The following is a 22,667-nucleotide window of genomic DNA, read 5'->3' as shown; positions in this document are numbered from 1 at the left end:
ATTTTCCAGTCAAGATACAGATAAACATGATTAGTAATTTGAAAGCTTAAAACGTTTGGTAGGGTGATTTTAACCAATCATCAAGCTTTTACTCTCCCCAGGATGACACAGGGGTAGAAAAGTCGTTTCGGATCCATGATTTGTTCATCTTTATGAACGTGAGTCTGTCTACATTATCAGTGGAGAGCCGCGTGCGCTTATCTGTCAGCACACCACCAGCAGCGCTGAACACACGTTCAGACAGAACGCTGGCTGCGGGGCATGACAAGATCTCCAAGGCGTAAGTGGCTAGCTCCGGCCATTTATCCAGATTGGAAGCCCAAAAAGAGCAAGGGTCCAGTGACACAGTCGTGGCTTCAATGTTTACTTGGAGATACTCCTGTACCATCGTCTCTAGGCGTTGACTATGTGTCAGACTTCTTGTCTCCTGTGGCCTTGCAAAGGATGGGCTAAAAAAGTGGTGAAATGATTCCGCAAAATTGATGTTACCAGCAGATACTGTGGTTCTGTTACGGTTTGAGTGCTGAACACTTGACGGTCCCACGGTTGGCAAGTTGGAACTGTGAGATTCACTACGTGCACCACTGGTATTTTGTGGAAAAGCACATGTAAGATTCTGCAACAGTCTCTGCTGATACTCCTGCATGCGTGCATCCCTTTCTATGGCAGGAATAATTTCTGCAAATTTACTTTTGTACCGGGGATCTAACAGTGTGGCAACCCAGTAGTCAGGATTATTTCTAATTCTCACAATTCGAGGGTCATGTTGCAGGTAGTGCAGCAAGAAGGCACTCATGTGTGTTGCGCATCCAGGAGCACCAAGTCCCTGTTGTGTTGGTGGCGAAGTAACAATCATGCTTCCTTCCTCTGTCCTCTCCCCCCAACCTCGCACAACAGAAATGTGATCAAGGTCTCCCTCATCTGATGAGTCTTCCATCAGTTCATCCTCCACTTCTTCCTGGGCTCCTGCACCTTCCTCACTAGTTTGGCTGCTACCATGCGCCCTGGTAAAACCATCTCCCCCACCCTCACATGCCTGCCGCCTTGGTGCTGCCGACCTTCTGGACCTTGCAGATGTTAGCCCTTCCGCATACAACTCCTCCTCCTCTACTTCCTCCACCTCCTCTTGTGCCACCACCTGACTCCGAATTCTGTTTAACATGTGCTCCAGCATGTAAATCACCGGAATAGTTATGCTGATAATGGCATCGTCAGCACTAAACATCTTCGTCGCCATTTCAAAACTGTGCAGAAGGGTGCATAGGTCCCTGATCTGAGACCACTCCTCCAGCGTGATTTGCCCCACCTCTGAATCTCGTTGGCCCAGGCTATACGTCAGAACGTATTGCACCAGGGCTTGTCGGTGCTGCCACAGTCGCTGCAACATGTGCAGAGTTGAATTCCACCGGGTAGGCACATCGCATTTTAGCCGGTGAAGTGGCAGGCCCAACGACTTCTGTAGAGATGTAAGTCGCTGAGCTGCGGGATGCGAACGGCGGAAGTGAGCACACAGCGACCGTGCCCTCTGCAGAAGGCCATCTAGTCTGGGATAGTGGGCTAAAAATTGCTGGACAACCAGGTTCAACACGTGAGCCATACAAGGCACGTGTGTGACATTGCCCCGGCGAAGGGCCGCACCCAGGTTTGCAGCATTGTCGCACACGGCCTTCCCTGGTTTCAGGTCCAGTGGAGACAACCATTCATGAAATTGGTTCTCCAGAGCTGACCACAACTCCTCAGCTGTGTGACTCACATTTCCCAGACATTTCAGTGTAAAAACCGCCTGATGACGTTGAGCCCTACTGCCAGCATAGTAAGGAGGTGTGCAGGATCCCTTCTGCGCAGTTAGAAAGCTTGTGGCATGACCAGACAGGCTTTGGGTGCAGGTGGAAGACCGAGAGGAGGTTGAGGAGGCAGAAGCAGTGGAGGAACTTTGACATAAAGAGGATTGACGCACAACTCGTGGGGACGGCAAGACTTGGACAGCAGCCCCTTGTCCTGCTGTCACCATAGTTACCCAGTGCCCAGTCAGCGACATGTAACGCCCCTGTCCATGCCTACTCGTCCAAGTGTCTGTGGTGAAATGCACCCTGTCACACACAGAGTTTCTCAAAGAAGCGGTGATGTTGTGTGCGACATGCTGGTGGAGCGCAGGCACACCTTTCTTTGAGAAGTAGTGCCGACTGGGCATCTGGTACTGGGGCACTGCGACGGACATAAGGTCTCGAAAATCCTCTGTGTCCACCAGGCGGAAAGGCAGCATTTCTGTAGCCAAGAGCTTGCAGATGGTGAAATTCAACCTCTTAGCTTTCTCATGGCTAGGAGGAAATGGTCTTTTACTTGTCCACATCTGAGGGACCGAGGGCTGGCTATTGTGCTTAGACGGGGTTGATAAGGGTGTCCCCGGCAAACTGCAGGTCTGTGAGGAAGATGCAGGCGGACATGTTAGGTTGCCTTCATCCAAAGGTGGTGCTATCGATGTCGGACAGCGCTCAACACCAGCTGGTGTTACCACCTCCAAAGAAAATGATGACCTGCCAATCACGCTGGCTGTTGCGAGTAAAGAGGTGGCAGGTCTGCGCCCCAAAACAGGTGTGACTGCTGTCCCCCCAGTCACAGAGGATGAAGAGGCCGCGGATGCACAAGATATGGCAGACGGTGGTTGGCCCGGCCGGCTAGGCCGCATTGTAGCACACTGAGCTTCCCACTGCAACTTATGCTTCATGTCCATGTGCCGGTTCATGCATGAAGTACTCAAACTATGTATTTTTTGGCCTCTACTTAGCTTTTGCTGACAAATGTTACAGATAACACGAGTTGGGTCATCTTTATCGATCTGAAAAAATGCCCAGGCTATGCAAGGCTTAGCACCCATGCGACCTGAAGAGCCACCACGACTTGTGGTGAGAGGCAGAGTTGTGTTTGAGGATGCAGTTGTTGACGTGCTTCCAGTACTACGTCTCTGTCCAGGAAGGCGCAACCTGACCTCGTCGTCACTAGCATCTTCCTCCACCTCCTCTGCTGACCTCATCTCTTGGCTGACTGTGGGTTGACAGTAAGTGGGATCTCCGACCTCATCATCATCACCCTGTGCGTTATCACACCCGTCGTCCTCAAAGCCAACCTGTTCCTGCCCTGACAAAAAACTAAAGTTGTCGCTCCAATCAGGTATTTGAGTCTTATCATCGTCTTCCTCATTGTCTCCACCAACAGGAGTTACAGTTTGGGAATGAGGGTCTACATTATGGTCAGAACCTTCTGCGTCTGGTCCTGGATCCGACTCATAAAGATTCTGGGCATCAGTGCAGATCATTTCCTCGTCTGGATTCACAGAAGCGCTGGAGTCGACCTCTGATTCCCAGGCTATAGTATGAGTAAACAGCTCTGCAAACTCAACCATCTGTTCTACCTCATACTCAGACGGGCAGCTGGAGATTTGGGAGCTGTGAGGAAGCAAGTGCGATTTGGGTGACACCTTTGAGGACTGGAGTATTTGTGATGTTGAAGTTGATGTGGAGGAGAGCCCACTTAAAGGAGCACTTGATATCCGTTGAAGCACCTGCTGTTTTTGTGCCTCATCTGGAATTTGTAGCGATTGGCGTGGCCGTAAGAAAGGGATGTTATCACATTGTCCGCTAAAAGAAGTAGACATTTTAGTTTGGCTGGAAGATGGTCTTTCTTCTGCAGATGTTACTGTTGCTTTAACACCTACCCCACGGACACAACCTTTTTTCCCCTTCCCAACACGCCTATTCCCCTTTCCACCAGCAGCAGGCCTTTTTCCACTCATTTTGGTGGTTAACTAATTAACAACTCTGGAGTTGTTTGCACAAAAAAACAATGGATGGTAACCGAGCAGAGCTGAGTGGCCAAACTGTGGTATTAGGCCAAAACTATTGGCTGGGTTAGATGCAGAAAAAAATTATTTTGAATTTGCAACCTGATGGAGGTCAGTATAGATGGACTAATACAACAAGTCCCACACACAGCTAGAAGCCCAAATATTTTTTCAGAGGTACTGTAGATGCAGATAAAAATTAGTTTTAATTTGCAACCTGATGGAGGTCAGTATAGATTGACTAATAGAGAAAGTCCGACACACTACTAGAAGGCCAAATATTTTTTCAGAGCTAGATGCAGAAAAAAATTATATTCAGTTTGCAACCTGATGGAGGTCAGTATAGATGGACTAATAGAGAAAGTCCGACACACTACTAGAAGGCCAAATATTTTTTCAGAGGTAGATGCAGAAAAAAATATATTCAGTTTGCAACCTGATGGAGGTCAGTATAGATGGATTAATAGAACAAGACCCACACACAGCTAGAAGCCCAATATTTTTTCAGAGGTAGATGCAGAAAAAACTATATTCAGTTTGCAACCTGATGGAGGTCAGTATAGATGGACTAATAGAACAAGTCCCACACACTGCTAGAAGCCCAAATATTTTTTCAGAGGTACTGTAGATGCAGATAAAAATTATTTTTAATTTGCAACCTGATGGAGGTCAGTATAGATGGACTAATAGAGAAAGTCCGACACACTACTAGAAGGCCAAATATTTTTTCAGAGCTAGATGCAGAAAAAAATTATATTCAGTTTGCAACCTGATGGAGGTCAGTATAGATGGACTAATAGAGAAAGTCCGACACACTACTAGAAGGCCAAATATTTTTTCAGAGGTAGATGCAGAAAAAAATATATTCAGTTTGCAACCTGATGGAGGTCAGTATAGATGGACTAATAGAACAAGTCCCACACACTGCTAGAAGCCCAAATATTTTTTCAGAGGTACTGTAGATGCAGATAAAAATTAGTTTTAATTTGCAACCTGATGGAGGTCAGTATAGATGGACTAATAGAGAAAGTCCGACACACTACTAGAAGGCCAAATATTTTTTCAGAGGTAGATGCAGAAAAAAATATATTCAGTTTGCAACCTGATGGAGGTCAGTATAGATGGATTAATAGAACAAGACCCACACACAGCTAGAAGCCCAATATTTTTTCAGAGGTAGATGCAGAAAAAAATATATTCAGTTTGCAACCTGATGGACGTCAGTATAGATGGACTAATAGAGAAAGTCCGACACACTACTAGAAGGCCAAATATTTTTTCAGAGGTAGATGCAGAAAAAAATATATTCAGTTTGCAACCTGATGGAGGTCAGTATAGATGGATTAATAGAACAAGACCCACACACAGCTAGAAGCCCAATATTTTTTCAGAGGTAGATGCAGAAAAAACTATATTCAGTTTGCAACCTGATGGAGGTCAGTATAGATGGACTAATAGAACAAGTCCCACACACTGCTAGAAGCCCAAATATTTTTTCAGAGGTACTGTAGATGCAGATAAAAATTAGTTTTAATTTGCAACCTGATGGAGGTCAGTATAGATGGACTAATAGAGAAAGTCCGACACACTACTAGAAGGCCAAATATTTTTTCAGAGCTAGATGCAGAAAAAAATTATATTCAGTTTGCAACCTGATGGAGGTCAGTATAGATGGACTAATAGAGAAAGTCCGACACACTACTAGAAGGCCAAATATTTTTTCAGAGGTAGATGCAGAAAAAAATATATTCAGTTTGCAACCTGATGGAGGTCAGTATAGATGGACTAATAGAACAAGTCCCACACACTGCTAGAAGCCCAAATATTTTTTCAGAGGTACTGTAGATGCAGATAAAAATTAGTTTTAATTTGCAACCTGATGGAGGTCAGTATAGATGGACTAATAGAGAAAGTCCGACACACTACTAGAAGGCCAAATATTTTTTCAGAGGTAGATGCAGAAAAAAATATATTCAGTTTGCAACCTGATGGAGGTCAGTATAGATGGATTAATAGAACAAGACCCACACACAGCTAGAAGCCCAATATTTTTTCAGAGGTAGATGCAGAAAAAAATATATTCAGTTTGCAACCTGATGGAGGTCAGTATAGATGGATTAATAGAACAAGACCCACACACAGCTAGAAGCCCAATATTTTTTCAGAGGTAGATGCAGAAAAAACTATATTCAGTTTGCAACCTGATGGAGGTCAGTATAGATGGACTAATAGAACAAGTCCCACACACTGCTAGAAGCCCAAATATTTTTTCAGAGGTACTGTAGATGCAGATAAAAATTATTTTTAATTTGCAACCTGATGGAGGTCAGTATAGATGGACTAATAGAGAAAGTCCGACACACTACTAGAAGGCCAAATATTTTTTCAGAGCTAGATGCAGAAAAAAATTATATTCAGTTTGCAACCTGATGGAGGTCAGTATAGATGGACTAATAGAGAAAGTCCGACACACTACTAGAAGGCCAAATATTTTTTCAGAGGTAGATGCAGAAAAAAATATATTCAGTTTGCAACCTGATGGAGGTCAGTATAGATGGACTAATAGAATGATGCTATGCCCAAAAGATTTTACTTCACTAGGTGCAGTAAAAAAATTGGTATTCTATACACAGGTGGTATATCTTGCAACACAGATAGGCTACTCCACTGACTAACACACTCTGCAATAGGCCAAAAAGGATTAGCTTTGCTAGATTCAGCCAAATGCTGTGAAAAAAACTTGCACAGCACTGGCACAGACCTGCCTGGCAAAAACTGATAGGAACTCATGTAACCTAGTCCTGAAAAGGACTCCAATTACAATTAGTCTTTACTCCCACAACCTATCTATTTAAGAGCACAGACCTCCCTGATAAAAGTCGTAGGAAATGCTGTAACCTAGTCCTTACAAGGACTGCAATCACAACTATTCCCTACTCCCAAGCTATCTGTATATTTGTGCGAAAATTGGCTTGAAATTAACAAGGTATAGCGCACACAGCAACAGCGGTGCCGTCTAACACGCAGCTGCAGCAGTGAGAAAATGGTGGCGACGGGGAAAATGGCTTGGTCTTATAGGGCAAGGACATGTGACATACACTGCCAATGACACATGCCCTTGCTTGTGTGAAAAAAAGCACTTCGCTCCGTGTGTGCGCTGCTGATAGGCTGACAGATTGCACCTCCCCACTGTAAATGCGGGAAAGAGAAAAAAAAATGGAGATCTTCATTGTTCCTGCAGAGATCCATCCCCTGCCCCTCCCCCCACCCCGCTGTACACTCAAACTGCGTATTAACATTAATTTTCATCATTACTGAGAAAAAATCCAGTTATGATTTTGGTGCACGAACAGTTATCGAACATAACCTCGAACAGCCGAATTTTTCTCAAATTGTTCGTGTTCGCCGAACGACTCAAACACCGCCCAAAACAGCTCGAATTTGAGATTGGCGAACAGTTCGAGTAGAACAACGCTCATCTCTACTCTTTATATCACTGTAAGCAATTGCAGACACCTGTGCTAATTAGTTTGGCAGGTGTGTCCAATGAAAGGCAAGACTACTTAAGAAGGCTGTCTCACATTATTAAGCAGCCTACATTTTCTGCCAAAATGGGAAAGAAAAAGGATGTGTCGGCTGCTGAGAAGCAACAAATTGTGGAGTGTTTAGGTCAAGGCATGACTGCAATCAACATTGTGCGATGATCAGGATGAAGTGTCTTGGCAATCAAGAAGTATGTAGCTGATTCACAGTACACACGTGTGCGTGCTGATAAGGGCAAATTGAGGACTCTTTCCTACAGGCAATTACGTCAGGTTAAAAGAGCAGCGGCAAAAAAGCCTTGTCATAGCAGCAGACAAGTTTTTGAAGCTGCTGGTGCCTCCAACGTCCCCCGAACAACAAGATGCAGGGTCCTTCAGAGGTTTGCAGCTGTGCATATGCCATCCTGTCGACCACCTCTATCCACTTCACACAAGCAGAAAGGGCTCCAGTGGGCCAAACATTACATGAAGACTGATTTCAAAACTGTTTTGTTCACGGATGAGTGCCGTGCAGCGCTCGATGGTCCAGATGGATGGAGTGGTGGATGGCTGGTTGATGGACACCCCACGCAAACACGGCTACAGCGCCAACAAGGAGGAGGTGGAGTAATGTTTTGGGCTGGAATCATGGGGAGAGAGATTGTCGGCCCCTTTAGGATCCCTGAAGGCGCTAAAGATGAACTCCATAATGTATGTGGATTTTCTCAAACAGCACTTCCTGCCATGGTTCAAGAAGAAGAACCATGTATTTCACAGCAAGATCATTTTTCTGCATGATAATGCACCATCTCATGCTGCACATAAAACATCTGCATCTCTGGCTGATATGGGCATAAAAGGGGACAAACTTATGGTGTGACCCCCATGCTCCCCTGACCTCTACCCCATTCAGAACCTCTGGAGCATCATCAAAAGGAGTGTCTATGATGGCGGGAGGCAGTTCACATCTAAGCAACAGCTCTGGGAGGGTATTCTGTCCTCATGCAAAACAATTGAAGCAGAAACCATCCAAAACCTGACAAATTCAATGGACGAGAGAGTTCAGAAGCTCCTTTCGAACAAGGGGTCCTATGTGAAAATGTAACATCACCTAGAATAAAGTTTTGAGTTGAAAACTGTTTGATTTCAGTTTCTAATAACCTGCTAATGCTTATCATTTCAAAAATGACCATTTTTTTGGTCTTTATTAAAATGAAAAGGTTGATCGAAAAGTTTGGGGGATCTAAGAGTGTGGCAACCCAGTAGTCATGATTACTTCGAATTCTGACAATATGAGGGTCATGTTGCAGGTAGTGCAGCAAGAAGGCACTTATGTGTCTTGCGCATCTCGGAGCCCCAAAATTATTTTCCGGGCTAGATGCAGCTAAAAATTATTATTAATTTTAAATCTGGTGGAGCTTAGTATAGATGGCCTAATAGGATCAGTGCTGCACACTGCTACAAAGCCCAAATTATTTTCCAGTCAAGATACAGATAAACATGATTAGTAATTTGAAAGCTTAAAACGGTTGGTAGGGTGATTTTAACCAATCATCAAGCTTTTACTCTCCCCAGGATGACACAGGGGTAGAAAAGTCGTTTCGGATCCATGATTTGTTCATCTTTATGAACGTGAGTCTGTCTACATTATCAGTGGAGAGCCGCGTGCGCTTATCTGTCAGCACACCACCAGCAGCGCTGAACACACGTTCAGACAGAACGCTGGCTGCGGGGCATGACAAGATCTCCAAGGCGTAAGTGGCTAGCTCCGGCCATTTATCCAGATTGGAAGCCCAAAAAGAGCAAGGGTCCAGTGACACAGTCATGGCTTCAATGTTTACTTGGAGATACTCCTGTACCATCGTCTCTAGGCGTTGACTATGTGTCAGACTTCTTGTCTCCTGTGGCCTTGCAAAGGATGGGCTAAAAAAGTGGTGAAATGATTCCGCAAAATTGATGTTACCAGCAGATACTGTGGTTCTGTTACGGTTTGAGTGCTGAACACTTGAGGGTCCCACGGTTGGCAAGTTGGAACTGTGAGATTCACTACGTGCACCACTGGTGTTTTGTGGAAAAGCACATGTAAGATTCTGCAACAGTCTCTGCTGATACTCCTGCATGCGTGCATCCCTTTCTGTGGCAGGAATAATTTCTGCAAATTTACTTTTGACGCGCCCCCTGGGCCATATTCTTTAGGGGAATACCCGGAGCCGGATCAGATGGGAGTTGTAGTCTTCCGAGTGGCTGTGACCCGGTCCGTGCCCAGGGTGTCAAACTCAGTTGTATGTGGCAGTCCTACAGATGTTATTAAGTTCTTAATGTCGACTACGCCACCCGTTGTATTGCAGTCACTATGGCCGCCGCTGCAGCAGGGTCCACTGAGGCTGATGGTGTAGGTGCAGCTTGTGATGGTATAACCCCCAACGGGTGGGGTATAGCCTCAGGGGGTCAGGTGCAGAGGATGGGGGTTGTGGTGGTGCAACATAGGCGTTAAATGAAGACAGAGTCGGGTTGTGCAGTTTAGGGTGTTTACTCACTGCTGATGTTCCGGTCACTCCAGCTTCAAGTGACCTCCCGAGCCGTGCTGCATCCACCAGGTCCTGGATCCAGCCAACCCCCAAGCGAGTCCGGAGCGTGACCCTGAGCTCTCCTTCTGTCCTTTCTCTGGCCGTCCCCACTAGTGATCCACCCAGGTCCAGCTCCCTCGGGCCTTCTGTTGGGACACCCTTGGCCTTGGGTTCCCTGACCCTCCACGTGGTATGCCTTCGGGGTGGATGTGGTGGGTGGCCGTGGCAGACGCTGCCCACGGCCTCCGGTCTCTGGCTGGGGTGTGTTTTTGCCCCCACCAGCTTGGGTTCCGGTACCCTGATGCCGACTCTTCACCCGTGGATTGGATTTGGGGTCTTAGAGTCCTTTCTTCTGTTTCCCCCTCTGGGTCTCTCTTGCTTCTCCTCTCTCACTCTCTGGGGCTTCTCTGCTCCTCTGCTTCTTACCTCTCTGCAAAGGCTGACAGACTGACTGACCGTGGCAGACTGACTGACTCCTCTGCAAAGACTGACAGACTGACCCTGTTCTTAGTTGGTGCCCACCTTATATACACCCTCTATGTGTGAGCTCAGGTGACCAGCACCCAATGAGCTCCTATCTTTACCCAGGCTGCTCCCCCTATCTGCCCCTACACTACTTGGGATGTACCACCCCCCTCCCACTCCAGCCAGGAACAGACTCGGTCGTACCTGCACATTTCTAAGTGGGAGTACCGTCGGTCTGCTCCTCGGAAATGGGATGTGTGTAGTGCATGCAGCCTACCGAGCTCAGTTCCACACTTCATCCTTACCCGGGAGTGGAATATCACACCTCTGGGTTGGGGTGCAATACCCCTGTAGCAGCCGAATCCTCAGGGTGCTACATTCCCCCCTGGTAAATCACAGCACGTCCTCGGGCTGTAAGACATAACACCAAAAACATACAAATTTTTGCATAAACATATAAAACATATAAAACATTATATATCAGCATAAAACTTTTCATATAAAACATTCTCGTCGCCTCTGGCTCCTCCTCCGGTCACTGTGCAACGTGTGACCGGGTAAAGTGCGACAGTCTCTCTGGAAAACTGGTTTTCCTATAAAACCGGTAGGGGGCGCTTTAGGACGCGCAACTATATACAAGGACTATGGCCGCTCTCAGTCCTCGGCCAGGTATAAGGGAGGAATGACCGCTCTCAGTCCTCGGTCAGTGGGATTAAGGGAAAAACGGGTAACAGTTCACACTTGCTGGTCCCAACGGGGACTATATTAGCAACAGTAACAATTTCAGTTCACAGTGCCCTGACGGGCAACTATATACAGCTTGTACTCTGCTGTACTTAACGACGGCGTCCTCCTGCTCTTTCTTTGTGGACAGTTTCAGTTTCAGACCCGTTCGGGCACGTATGCTGGGCAAACAGATCTTCTCCCAGATGCGGCACTCTTGGTTTTATGGGCGCAGTGGTGTTAGCGCCCGGGTTGCCCGGGCCTTGCGGCCAGGCCTGGGGTATCTGGAAGGTGAAGGGCACCGTAAGGACAGCGGGGCCCTGGGCTACTTGGCCCTGCGACCAGGCCGGGGGCTCCGCGGAGGTAGGGGGCGCTGTTGGTATTGCGGCGCCCGGGGGTACTAGGCCTTGCGACCAGGCTGGTGGTACTTCCTGCTTGGTCACGCTCGGGGTCGAGGCGTGTGACGTCACAGGGGTCGCGGCTCCCGTTTGAGGCCTAGTCTGCGGCGGTGACGTTGCAGCGACGGGCACGGCAGGATAGACTTCGGGCTCTGCGACGGGGAGCTGGGGCAGGTACGCGGTTTCCCGGTTTGGGGTATAGACGTCCCCTTTACCTGCCTCCACTCGTTCGGCTCCCTTCTCGGCGCCGTCTCCGGCCTTCAGTCCTCCCGCGCCATCCTCAGAGGCGGTCTGTCTCCTCGTCTCGGGTGGCGTGCTCCGCTGACAGGTCTCGGTCTGCTGGGCCATCTCACGGCTCCACTCCGCCAACGTCTCTCGCTGCACCCGGGCCATCCTCCTTGCGAGGCCCTCCAGAGCGGTCTGTGCACACTCCCGGTCTCGGGGGAGCTGTGCTAGGACCTCCACTAGGCCTAGTGGGGTCGTTGTTTCCAGCAGGCTCCTGACCAGCGGGTCGGTGCTGCTCTGCTCTCCTACAGTTGTCTCCAGCAGGCCTTCTGGAGTGGCGACCGGCAACAGGCTCCTGACCACTGGGTCGGTGCTGCCTGGAGTGGCGGCCCGCATCAGGCTCCTGACCACTGGGTCGGTGCTGCCTGGCTCTCCCTCCAGACGTCTTGTCTCCGGGTGCGCTCGCTCCAGACTGCTCCAAGCGACACCCATCTTTGTTCTCTCCTTTCGTCTCCTCCCCCTTCGAGGGCGGTCCCGGGGCCACTTGGTGACTGTCAGCTCCAGGGGCAGTTCTTTCACGCTGACAGACACCTCTAGCATCACAGTCTCTGTTGGTGGGGGCGGTTTCCACTTTTGGCGCCATTTTCGGTCCTGGCCCACGATGGGAGTCGGCCTCTTGCCACCCTCTGGCACCCTCTGGCACGCCCATAATGGCGTCCGCTCTTCCAAGGCGGGAAACCTTTGGAAATGGCGGGAACCGCTTCCCAGTGGCGGGAAAACGCTGTTAATGGCGGACAACCGGCGGGAATCGACCTGTGATGGAGTCCGATGGCAGGGACCCTCCGGAACCGGCAGGAGACTTCTTTTTGAGGTAAACTCGTTCTTTTCTTCAGGCACGCAGTACCCGGATGTTGCGGGCACGTAATCCTGCCGACTACGCCAAAGTTGACGCGCCCCCTGGGCCATATTCTTTAGGGGAATACCCGGAGCCGGATCAGATGGGAGTTGTAGTCTTCCGAGTGGCTGTGACCCGGTCCGTGCCCAGGGTGTCAAACTCAGTTGTATGTGGCAGTCCTACAGATGTTATTAAGTTCTTAATGTCGACTACGCCACCCGTTGTATTGCGGTCACTATGGCCGCCGCTGCAGCAGGGTCCGCTGAGGCTGATGGTGTAGGTGCAGCTTGTGATGGTATAACCCCCAACGGGTGGGGTATAGCCTCAGGGGGTCAGGTGCAGAGGATGGGGGTTGTGGTGGTGCAGCATAGGTGTTAAATGAAGACAGAGTCGGGTTGTGCAGTTTAGGGTGTTTACTCACTGCTGATGTTCCGGTCACTCCAGCTTCAAGTGACCTCCCGAGCCGTGCTGCATCCACCAGGTCCTGGATCCAGCCAACCCCCAAGCGAGTCCGGAGCGTGACCCTGAGCTCTCCTTCTGTCCTTTCTCTGGCCGTCCCCACTAGTGATCCACCCAGGTCCAGCTCCCTCGGGCCTTCTGTTGGGACACCCTTGGCCTTGGGTTCCCTGACCCTCCACGTGGTATGCCTTCGGGGTGGATGTGGTGGGTGGCCGTGGCAGACGCTGCCCACGGCCTCCGGTCTCTGGCTGGGGTGTGTTTTTGCCCCCACCAGCTTGGGTTCCGGTACCCTGATGCCGACTCTTCACCCGTGGATTGGATTTGGGGTCTTAGAGTCCTTTCTTCTGTTTCCCCCTCTGGGTCTCTCTTGCTTCTCCTCTCTCACTCTCTGGGGCTTCTCTGCTCCTCTGCTTCTTACCTCTCTGCAAAGGCTGACAGACTGACTGACCGTGGCAGACTGACTGACTCCTCTGCAAAGACTGACAGACTGACCCTGTTCTTAGTTGGTGCCCACCTTATATACACCCTCTATGTGTGAGCTCAGGTGACCAGCACCCAAAGAGCTCCTATCTTTACCCAGGCTGCTCCCCCTATCTGCCCCTACACTACTTGGGATGTACCACCCCCCTCCCACTCCAGCCAGGAACAGACTCGGTCGTACCTGCACATTTCTAAGTGGGAGTACCGTCGGTCTGCTCCTCGGAAATGGGATGTGTGTAGTGCATGCAGCCTACCGAGCTCAGTTCCACACTCCATCCTTACCCGGGAGTGGAATATCACACCTCTGGGTTGAGGTGCAATACCCCTGTAGCAGCCGAATCCTCAGGGTGCTACACTTTTGTACCGGGGATCTAACAGTGTGGCAACCCAGTAGTCAGGATTATTTCTAATTCTCACAATTCGAGGGTCATGTCGCAGGTAGTGCAGCAAGAAGGCACTCATGTGTGTTGCGCATCCAGGAGCACCAAGTCCCTGTTGTGTTGGTGGCGAGGTAACAATCATGCTTCCTTCCTCTGTCCTCTCCCCCCAACCTCACACAACAGAAATGTGATCAAGGTCTCCCTCATCTGATGAGTCTTCCATCAGTTCGTCCTCCACTTCTTCCTGGGCTCCTGCACCTTCCTCACTAGTTTGGCTGCTACCATGCGCCCTGGTAAAACCATCTCCTCCACCCTCACATGCCTGCCGCCTTGGTGCTGCCGACCGTCTGGACCTTGCAGATGTTAGCCCTTCCGCATACAACTCCTCCTCCTCTACTTCCTCCACCTCCTCTTGTGCCACCACCTGACTCCGAATTCTGTTTAACATGTGCTCCAGCATGTAAATCACCGGAATAGTCATGCTGATAATGGCATCGTCAGCACTAAACATCTTCGTCGCCATTTCAAAACTGTGCAGAAGGGTGCATAGGTCCCTGATCTGAGACCACTCCTCCAGCGTGATTTGCCCCACCTCCGGATCTCGTTGGCCCAGGCTATACGTCAGAACGTATTGCGCCAGGGCTTGTCGGTGCTGCCACAGTCGCTGCAACATGTGCAGAGTTGAATTCCACTGGGTAGGCACATCGCATTTTAGCCGGTGAAGTGGCAGGCCCAACGACTTCTGTAGAGATGTAAGTCGCTGAGCTGCAGGATGCGAACGGCGGAAGTGAGCACACAGCGACCGTGCCCTCTGCAGAAGGCCATCTAGTCTGGGATAGTGGGCTAAAAATTGCTGGACAACCAGGTTCAACACGTGAGCCATACAAGGCACGTGTGTGACATTGCCCCGGCGAAGGGCCGCACCCAGGTTTGCAGCATTGTCGCACACGGCCTTCCCTGGTTTCAGGTCCAGTGGAGACAACCATTCATGAAATTGGTTCTCCAGAGCTGACCCCAACTCCTCAGCTGTGTGACTCACATTTCCCAGACATTTCAAAGTAAAAACCGCCTGATGACGTTGAGCCCTACTGCCAGCATAGTAAGGAGGTGTGCAGGATCCCTTCTGCGCAGTTAGAAAGCTTGTGGCATGACCAGACAGGCTTTGGGTGCAGGTGGAAGACCGAGAGGAGGTTGAGGAGGCAGAATCAGTGGAGGAACTTTGACATAAAGAGGATTGACGCACAACTCGTGGGGACGGCAAGACTTGGACAGCAGCCCCTTGTCCTGCTGTCACCATAGTTACCCAGTGCCCAGTCAGCGACATGTAATGCCCCTGTCCATGCCTACTCGTCCAAGTGTCTGTGTTGAAATGCACCCTGTCACACACAGAGTTTCTCAAAGAAGCGGTGATGTTGTGTGCGACATGCTGGTGGAGTGCAGGCACACCTTTCTTTGAGAAGTAGTGCCGACTGGGCATCTGGTACTGGGGCACTGCGACGGACATAAGGTCTCGAAAATCCTCTGTGTCCACCAGGCGGAAAGGCAGCATTTCTGTAGCCAAGAGCTTGCAGATGGTGAAATTCAACCTCTTAGCTTTCTCATGGCTAGGAGGAAATGGTCTTTTACTTGTCCACATGTGAGGGACCGAGGGCTGGCTATTGTGCTTAGACGGGGTTGATAAGGGTGTCCCCGGCAAACTGCCGGTCTGTGAGGAAGATGCAGGCGGACATGTTAGGTTGCCTTGATCCAAAGGTGGTGCTATCGATGTCGGACAGCGCTCAACACCAGCTGGTGTTACCACCTCCAAAGAAAATGATGACCTGCCAATCACGCTGGCTGTTGCGGGTAAAGAGGTGGCAGGTCTGCGCCCCAAAACAGGTGTGACTGCTGTCCCCCCAGTCACAGAGGATGAAGAGGCCGCGGATGCACAAGATATGGCAGACGGTGGTTGGCCCGGCCGGCTAGGCCGCATTGTAGCACACTGAGCTTCCCACTGCAACTTATGCTTCATGTCCATGTGCCGGTTCATGCATGAAGTACTCAAACTATGTATTTTTTGGCCTCTACTTAGCTTTTGCTGACAAATGTTACAGATAACACGAGTTGGGTCATCTTTATCGATCTGAAAAAATGCCCAGGCTATGCAAGGCTTAGCACCCATGCGACCTGAAGATCCACCACGACTTGTGGTGAGAGGCAGAGTTGTGTTTGAGGATGCAGTTGTTGACATGCTTCCAGTACTACGTCTCTGTCCAGGAAGGCGCAACCTGACCTCGTCGTCACTAGCATCTTCCTCCACCTCCTCTGCTGACCTCATCTCTTGGCTGACTGTGGGTTGACAGTAAGTGGGATCTCCAACCTCATCATCATCACCCTGTGCGTTATCACACCCGTCGTCCTCAGAGCCAAACTGTTCCTGCCCTGACAAAAAACTAAAGTTGTCGCTCCAATCAGGTATTTGAGTCTCATCATCGTCTTCCTCATTGTCTCCACCAACAGGAATTACAGTTTGGGAATGAGGGTCTACATTATGGTCAGAACCTTCTGCGTCTGGTCCTGGATCCGATTCATAAAGATTCTGGGCATCAGTGCAGATCATTTCCTCGTCTGGATTCACAGAAGCGCTGGAGTCAACCTCTGATTCCCAGGCTATAGTATGAGTAAACAGCTCTGCAGACTCAACCATCTGTTCTACCTCATACTCAGACGGGCAGCTGGAGATTTGGGAGCTGTGAGGAAGCAAGTGCGATTGGGGTGACACCTTTGAGGACTGGAGTATTTGTGATGTTGAAGTTGATGTGGAGGAGAGCCCACTTAAAGGAGCACTTGATATCCGTTGAAGCACCTGCTGTTTTTGTGCCTCATCTGGAATTTGTAGCGATTGGCGTGGCCGTAAGAAAGGGATCTTATCACATTGTCCGCTAAAAGAAGTAGACATTTTAGTTTGGCTGGAAGATGGTCTTTCTTCTGCAGATGTTACTGTTGCTTTAACACCTACCCCACGGACACAACCATTTTTCCCCTTCCCAACACGCCTATTCCCCTTTCCACCAGCAGCAGGCCTTTTTCCACTCATTTTGGTGGTTAACTAATTCACAACTCTGGAGTTGTTTGCACAAAAAAACAATGGATGGGAACCGAGCAGAGCTGAGTGGCCAAACTGTGGTATTAGGCCAAAACTATTGGCTGGGTTAGATGCAGAAAAAAATTATATTCAATTTGCAACCTGATGGAGGTCAGTATAGATGGACTAATAGAGAAAGTCCCACACACAGCTAGAAGCCCAAATATTTTTTCAGAGGTAGATGCAGAAAAAATATATATTCAGTTTGCAACCTGATGGAGGTCAGTATAGATGGAGCTAGAAGGCCAAATATTTTTTCAGAGCTAGATGCAGACAAAAAATTATTTTTAATTTGCAACCTGATGGAGGTCAGTATAGATGGACTAATAGAGAAAGTCCCACACACTGCTAGAAGGCCAAATATTTTTTCAGAGCTGGATGCAGATAAAAATTATTTTTAATTTGCAACCTGATGGAGGTCAGTATAGATGGACTAATAGAGAAAGTCCCACACACTGCTAGAAGGCCAAATATTTTTTCGGAGCTAGATGCAGAAAAAAATTATATTCAGTTTGCAACCTGATGGAGGTCAGTATAGATGGACTAATAGAACAAGTCCCACACCCAGCTAGAAGCCCAAATATTTTTTCAGAAGTAGATGCAGATAAAAATTATTTTTAATTTGCAACCTGATGGAGGTCAGTATAGATGGACTAATAGAGAAAGTCCCACACACTGCTAGAAGGCCAAATATTTTTTCAGAGCTAGATGCAGACAAAAAATTATTTTCAGTTTGCAACCTGATGGAGGTCAGTATAGATGGACTAATAGAACAAGTCCCACACACAGCTAGAAGCCCAAATATTTTTTCAGAGGTAGATGCAGAAAAAAATTATATTCAGTTTGCAACCTGATGGAGGTCTGTATAGATGGATTAATAGAACAAGTCCCACACACAGCTAGAAGCCCAATATTTTTTCAGAGGTAGATGCAGAAAAAAATATATTCAGTTTGCAACCTGATAGAGGTCAGTATAGATGGACTAATAGAGAAAGTCCCACACACTGCTAGAAGGCCAAATATTTTTTCAGAGCTAGATGCAGACAAAAAATTATTTTTAATTTGCAACCTGATGGAGGTCAGTATAGATGGACTAATAGAGAAAGTCCCACACACTGCTAGAAGGCCAAATATTTTTTCAGAGCTGGATGCAGATAAAATTATTTTTAATTTGCAACCTGATGGAGGTCAGTATAGATGGACTAATAGAGAAAGTCCCACACACTGCTAGAAGGCCAAATATTTTTTCAGAGCTGGATGCAGATAAAAATTATTTTTAATTTGCAACCTGATGGAGGTCAGTATTGATGGACTAATAGAGAAAGTCCCACACACTGCTAGAAGGCCAAATATTTTTTCAGAGCTAGATGCAGAAAAAAATTATATTCAGTTTGCAACCTGATGGAGGTCAGTATAGATGGACTAATAGAACAAGTCCCACACACAGCTAGAAGCCCAAATATTTTTTCAGAGGTAGATGCAGATAAAAATTATTTTTAATTTGCAACCTGATGGAGGTCAGTATAGATAGACTAATAGAGAAAGTCCCACACACTGCTAGAAGCCCAAATATTTTTTCAGAGGTACATGCAGAAAAAAATTATATTCAGTTTGCAACCTGATGGAGGTCTGTATAGATGGATTAATAGAACAAGTCCCACACACATCTAGAAGCCCAATATTTTTTCAGAGGTAGATGCAGAAAAAAAATATATTCAGTTTGCAACCTGATGGAGGTCAGTATAGATGGACTAATAGAACAAGTCCCACACACTGCTAGAAGGCCAAATATTTTTTCAGAGCTAGATGCAGAAAAAAATTATATTCAGTTTGCAACCTGATGGAGGTCAGTATAGATGGACTAATAGAACAAGTCCCACACACTGCTAGAAGCCCAAATATTTTTTCAGAGCTAGATGCAGAAAAAAATTATATTCAATTTGCAACCTGATGGAGGTCAGTATAGATGGACTAATAGAATGATGCTATGCCCAAAAGATTTTACTTCACTAGGTGCAGTAAAAAAATTGGTATTCTATACACAGGTGGTATATCTTGCAACACAGATAGGCTACTCCACTGACTAACACACTCTGCAATAGGCCAAAAAGGATTAGCTTTGCTAGATTCAGCCAAATGCTGTGAAAAAAACTTGCACAGCACTGGCACAGACCTGCCTGGCAAAAACTGATAGGAACTGATGTAACCTAGTCCTGAAAAGGACTGCAATTACAATTAGTCTTTACTCCCACAATCTATCTATTTAAGAGCACAGACCTGCCTGATAAAAGTCGTAGGAAATGCTGTAACCTAGTCCTTAAAAGGACTGCAATCACAACTATTCCCTACTCCCAAGCTATCTGTAGATTTGTGCAAAAATTGGCTTGAAATTAACAAGGTATAGCGCACACAGCAACAGCGGTGCCGTTTAACACGCAGCTGCAGCAGTGAGAAAATGGTGGCGACGGGGAAAATGGCTTGGTCTTATAGGGCAAGGACATGTGACATACACTGCCAATGACACATGCCCTTGCTTGTGTGAAAAAAGCACTTCGCTCCGTGTGTGCGCTGCTGATAGGCTGACAGATTGCACCTCCCCACTGTAAATGCGGGAAAGAGAAAAAAAAATGGAGATCTTCATTATTCCTGCAGAGATCCATCCCCTGCCCCTCCCCCCACCCCGCTGTACACTCAAACTGCGTATTAACATTAATTTTCATCATTACTGAGAAAAAATCCAGTTATGATTTTGGTGCACGAACAGTTATCGAACATAACCTCGAACAGCCGAATTTTTCTCAAATCGTTCGTGTTCGCCGAACGGCTCGAACACCGCCCAAAACAGCTCGAATTTGAGATTGGCGAACAGTTCGAGTAGAACAACGCTCATCTCTAGTCCAGAGTAAGATTGACAGGTGTATGGAGTCATTTATAAATAATTCCTATGTTATTGGTGGGTCACTCTCCGAGTCTTGGATGAGTGTATACATTGACATGGCTAAAAAGATGAACCTGAACATCAGTGATAAAAACAACTTTATCAGTAATTTATCAAGATTATTCAATGTAGTTCCAGACTTTAAACAAGATGTGGACATTCAGTCGGAGGCTATAATGGCATCTCGTTTCTTCATCCAGACTGTAAACGTTACTTCAGCAGTGGATGAGAGAGACATGTTGAACCAAGTCCGAGATACAGCAAAGAGTTGTGAGATTCCTGTCCTTGTCTATCATCCTGCATTTATATATTTTGACCAATATGCCGTAATCATAGATAACACCATCCAAAATGTCGCTGTTGCTGCCGCCGCCATGTTTGTGATCTCACTTCTGCTAATTCCGAATCCTCTTTGCTCATTGTGGGTGACATTCACCATAGCGTCAATTATAGTAGGTGTTACGGGTTTCATGGCGCACTGGGATGTTAACTTAGATTCCATCTCCATGATCAATCTCGTCATCTGCATTGGATTCTCTGTAGACTTCTCTGCTCACATTACATATGCTTACGTCTCTAATCAAAAAGCCAACATAAATGACAAGGTGACTGATGCCTTACATTCTCTTGGATATCCTATAGTACAGGGTGCTGTGTCCACCATCCTGGGGGTGGTAGCCCTATCTGCAGCTCAGAGTTACATCTTCAGAACATTTTTTAAAATCATATTTCTGGTTATTGCATTTGGATTGATACATGGACTGGTTTTCCTCTCGGTGTTTTTAACATTGTTTGGAAACTGTATCAAGAATGATGAAGCTTCAAAGATTAAAGCTAATACAGATGAGCAAAGGTTAGACAGTGGTCAAAAAGAGACAACATTTGTTTATGACACCATAGTAACCACGTTTCCAAAGAAATCATCATATGATAATCCTGATTGCCTCTAGCTTTATTCTTACAAAATGTATTTACATAGAAATAAGAAATAAAATAAACTCACCATAAGTTGGATTCTAGCCCTCTAACATTCTTTTCAGCTCAACTCCATTCCATACTCAGTGAGGCATGTGATTTAGGTATCTTTAACAAATAGGTTGTTTGATGAACTACTGGTGAAATACCCTAAACTACCTATGCTCTGCCTTCTTCTTAAAATCCACAAAGATCTCATCGACCCCCCAGGCTGTCCGATTGTGTCAGGCATTTATGGATTGTTTGACCCTGTATGTAAATTATCAACTACTATTTAAAACCTTTGGTAGAAACATTGCCCTCATATGTCAAGGACACAATGGATGTCCTCTCTAGGGTCGACGGGATCTTTGTGGAATCTAATATGGTATTATAGACAGCTGATGTTCAGTTGCTATATACATCTCTATTAAACATGATGATAAACTGGTGGAGGTCCACTTCTTCCTGGCGACCAGCAACCGGGACAGCCAATTGTGTGAGATGGTTCTGGAGCTGTTACAGTTTGTACTAATGTGTATAGATGAGGGATCGCTCTCTAAATATGTGGTTGGGTGCTCGTTTCCATAGCCACCCCATAGGCACCCCACATAGGAGGGCATTACAGGACCCTTTCTGACCACTAGTCCCCTCGTCCTGATTTCCACTAAGCCCTTTTTCCAGCATACTAGAAGTGAATTACCTTGAAAAAGACGAGTAGGTCGAAACATTGGTATATACCCTGCTTCTCTATATGGGGTTCTTCAATAAAGCATTATAAAAGTATCATCATTGGTGTGCCGTAGAGTTCTCTATTTGGTTTTCAGTTTGTCCTAAAACATAATTTTTGAGTTTTTAAAGATAGCTTTTATTTACAGAAGTTTGGCACTGCGATGGGGGCTGCCTGTACACCTTTGTATGCCAACCTTCTTCTGGGATACTAGGAAAGGAACGTTTTTGGCAGCAGGGGTGCGCAGGTGGTTGACCATGTCTAGTGCTGGCTGAGATATATTGATGATATTTTGATATTTTGGCAAGGGACAACAGTATGGCTGGAGCTGTTCATGAACAAACTCAACAATAATTCTCTAAACATCAGACTGACATACAGGTTTGATGTGAAGAAGATTAAATTTTTAGACATTAGTTTAGAGGTTGATTAAGCACATTTCTTACAAACTGATGTTTATAGAAAAATGACATCAGTTAATTATTTGTTGGAAGCTACATCTGCTCACAATATTTCTACCATAAAGGCTGTCCCGGTTGGTCAGTTCCTCAGAATTGGGTGGATCTGTTCATCCAATATAAATTTTGCAAGGCAGGCTAAAGATTTAACCCCTTCATGACCTTGGATGTATCCTTATGTCCTGGCTGGGAAGGAGTTCCCCATTTTGGACATACGGATACGTACTGGCAATTGCGCAGGCATAGGAGCTGTGGATTCGTGATCGACACCAAGTGCTCAGCTAACATGAGAGCTGACACCAGGTTCTCAAAGCCAGAAGAGGTGCCGCACCGTCCCCGACTGTTTAGCCCCCTAAATGATTAAATTGATTTCGATCACAACATTTAGGAGGCTGGGGAAAGGAAGGGGCTCCATTTCCCACCCGATAGGCGCCCCCATGACGTCATCGCAAGGGCCTGATCGTTGCCATGGTGACTCTAGGTCGTCATGACAACATCCGAGTCCCCAGGCT

At 47.2% G+C, this 22,667-nt stretch overlaps 1 protein-coding gene across 1 annotated transcript in view; it reads left to right on the top strand.

Annotated features, from left to right (window-relative positions):
- The window catches only part of LOC141264645 (patched domain-containing protein 3-like), a 50,464-nt gene extending 29,501 nt beyond the window's left edge, over positions 1-20,963 (top strand). The window contains exon 6 of the mRNA XM_073676916.1: positions 19,983-20,963. Coding sequence (XP_073533017.1) covers positions 19,983-20,963 — 981 coding nt within the window. The remainder of the gene's footprint in view (positions 1-19,982) is intronic.
- Positions 20,964-22,667: the final 1,704 nt, after the last annotated feature.

The sequence above is a fragment of the Phyllobates terribilis genome, unplaced genomic scaffold, assembly GCF_046119375.1.
Source record: "Phyllobates terribilis strain yellow unplaced genomic scaffold, ASM4611937v1 Scaffold_4__5_contigs__length_816908805, whole genome shotgun sequence".
In the NCBI taxonomy this organism is placed as follows: Eukaryota; Metazoa; Chordata; class Amphibia; order Anura; family Dendrobatidae; genus Phyllobates; species Phyllobates terribilis.
This window is presented reverse-complemented; position numbering and strand designations above follow the sequence as displayed.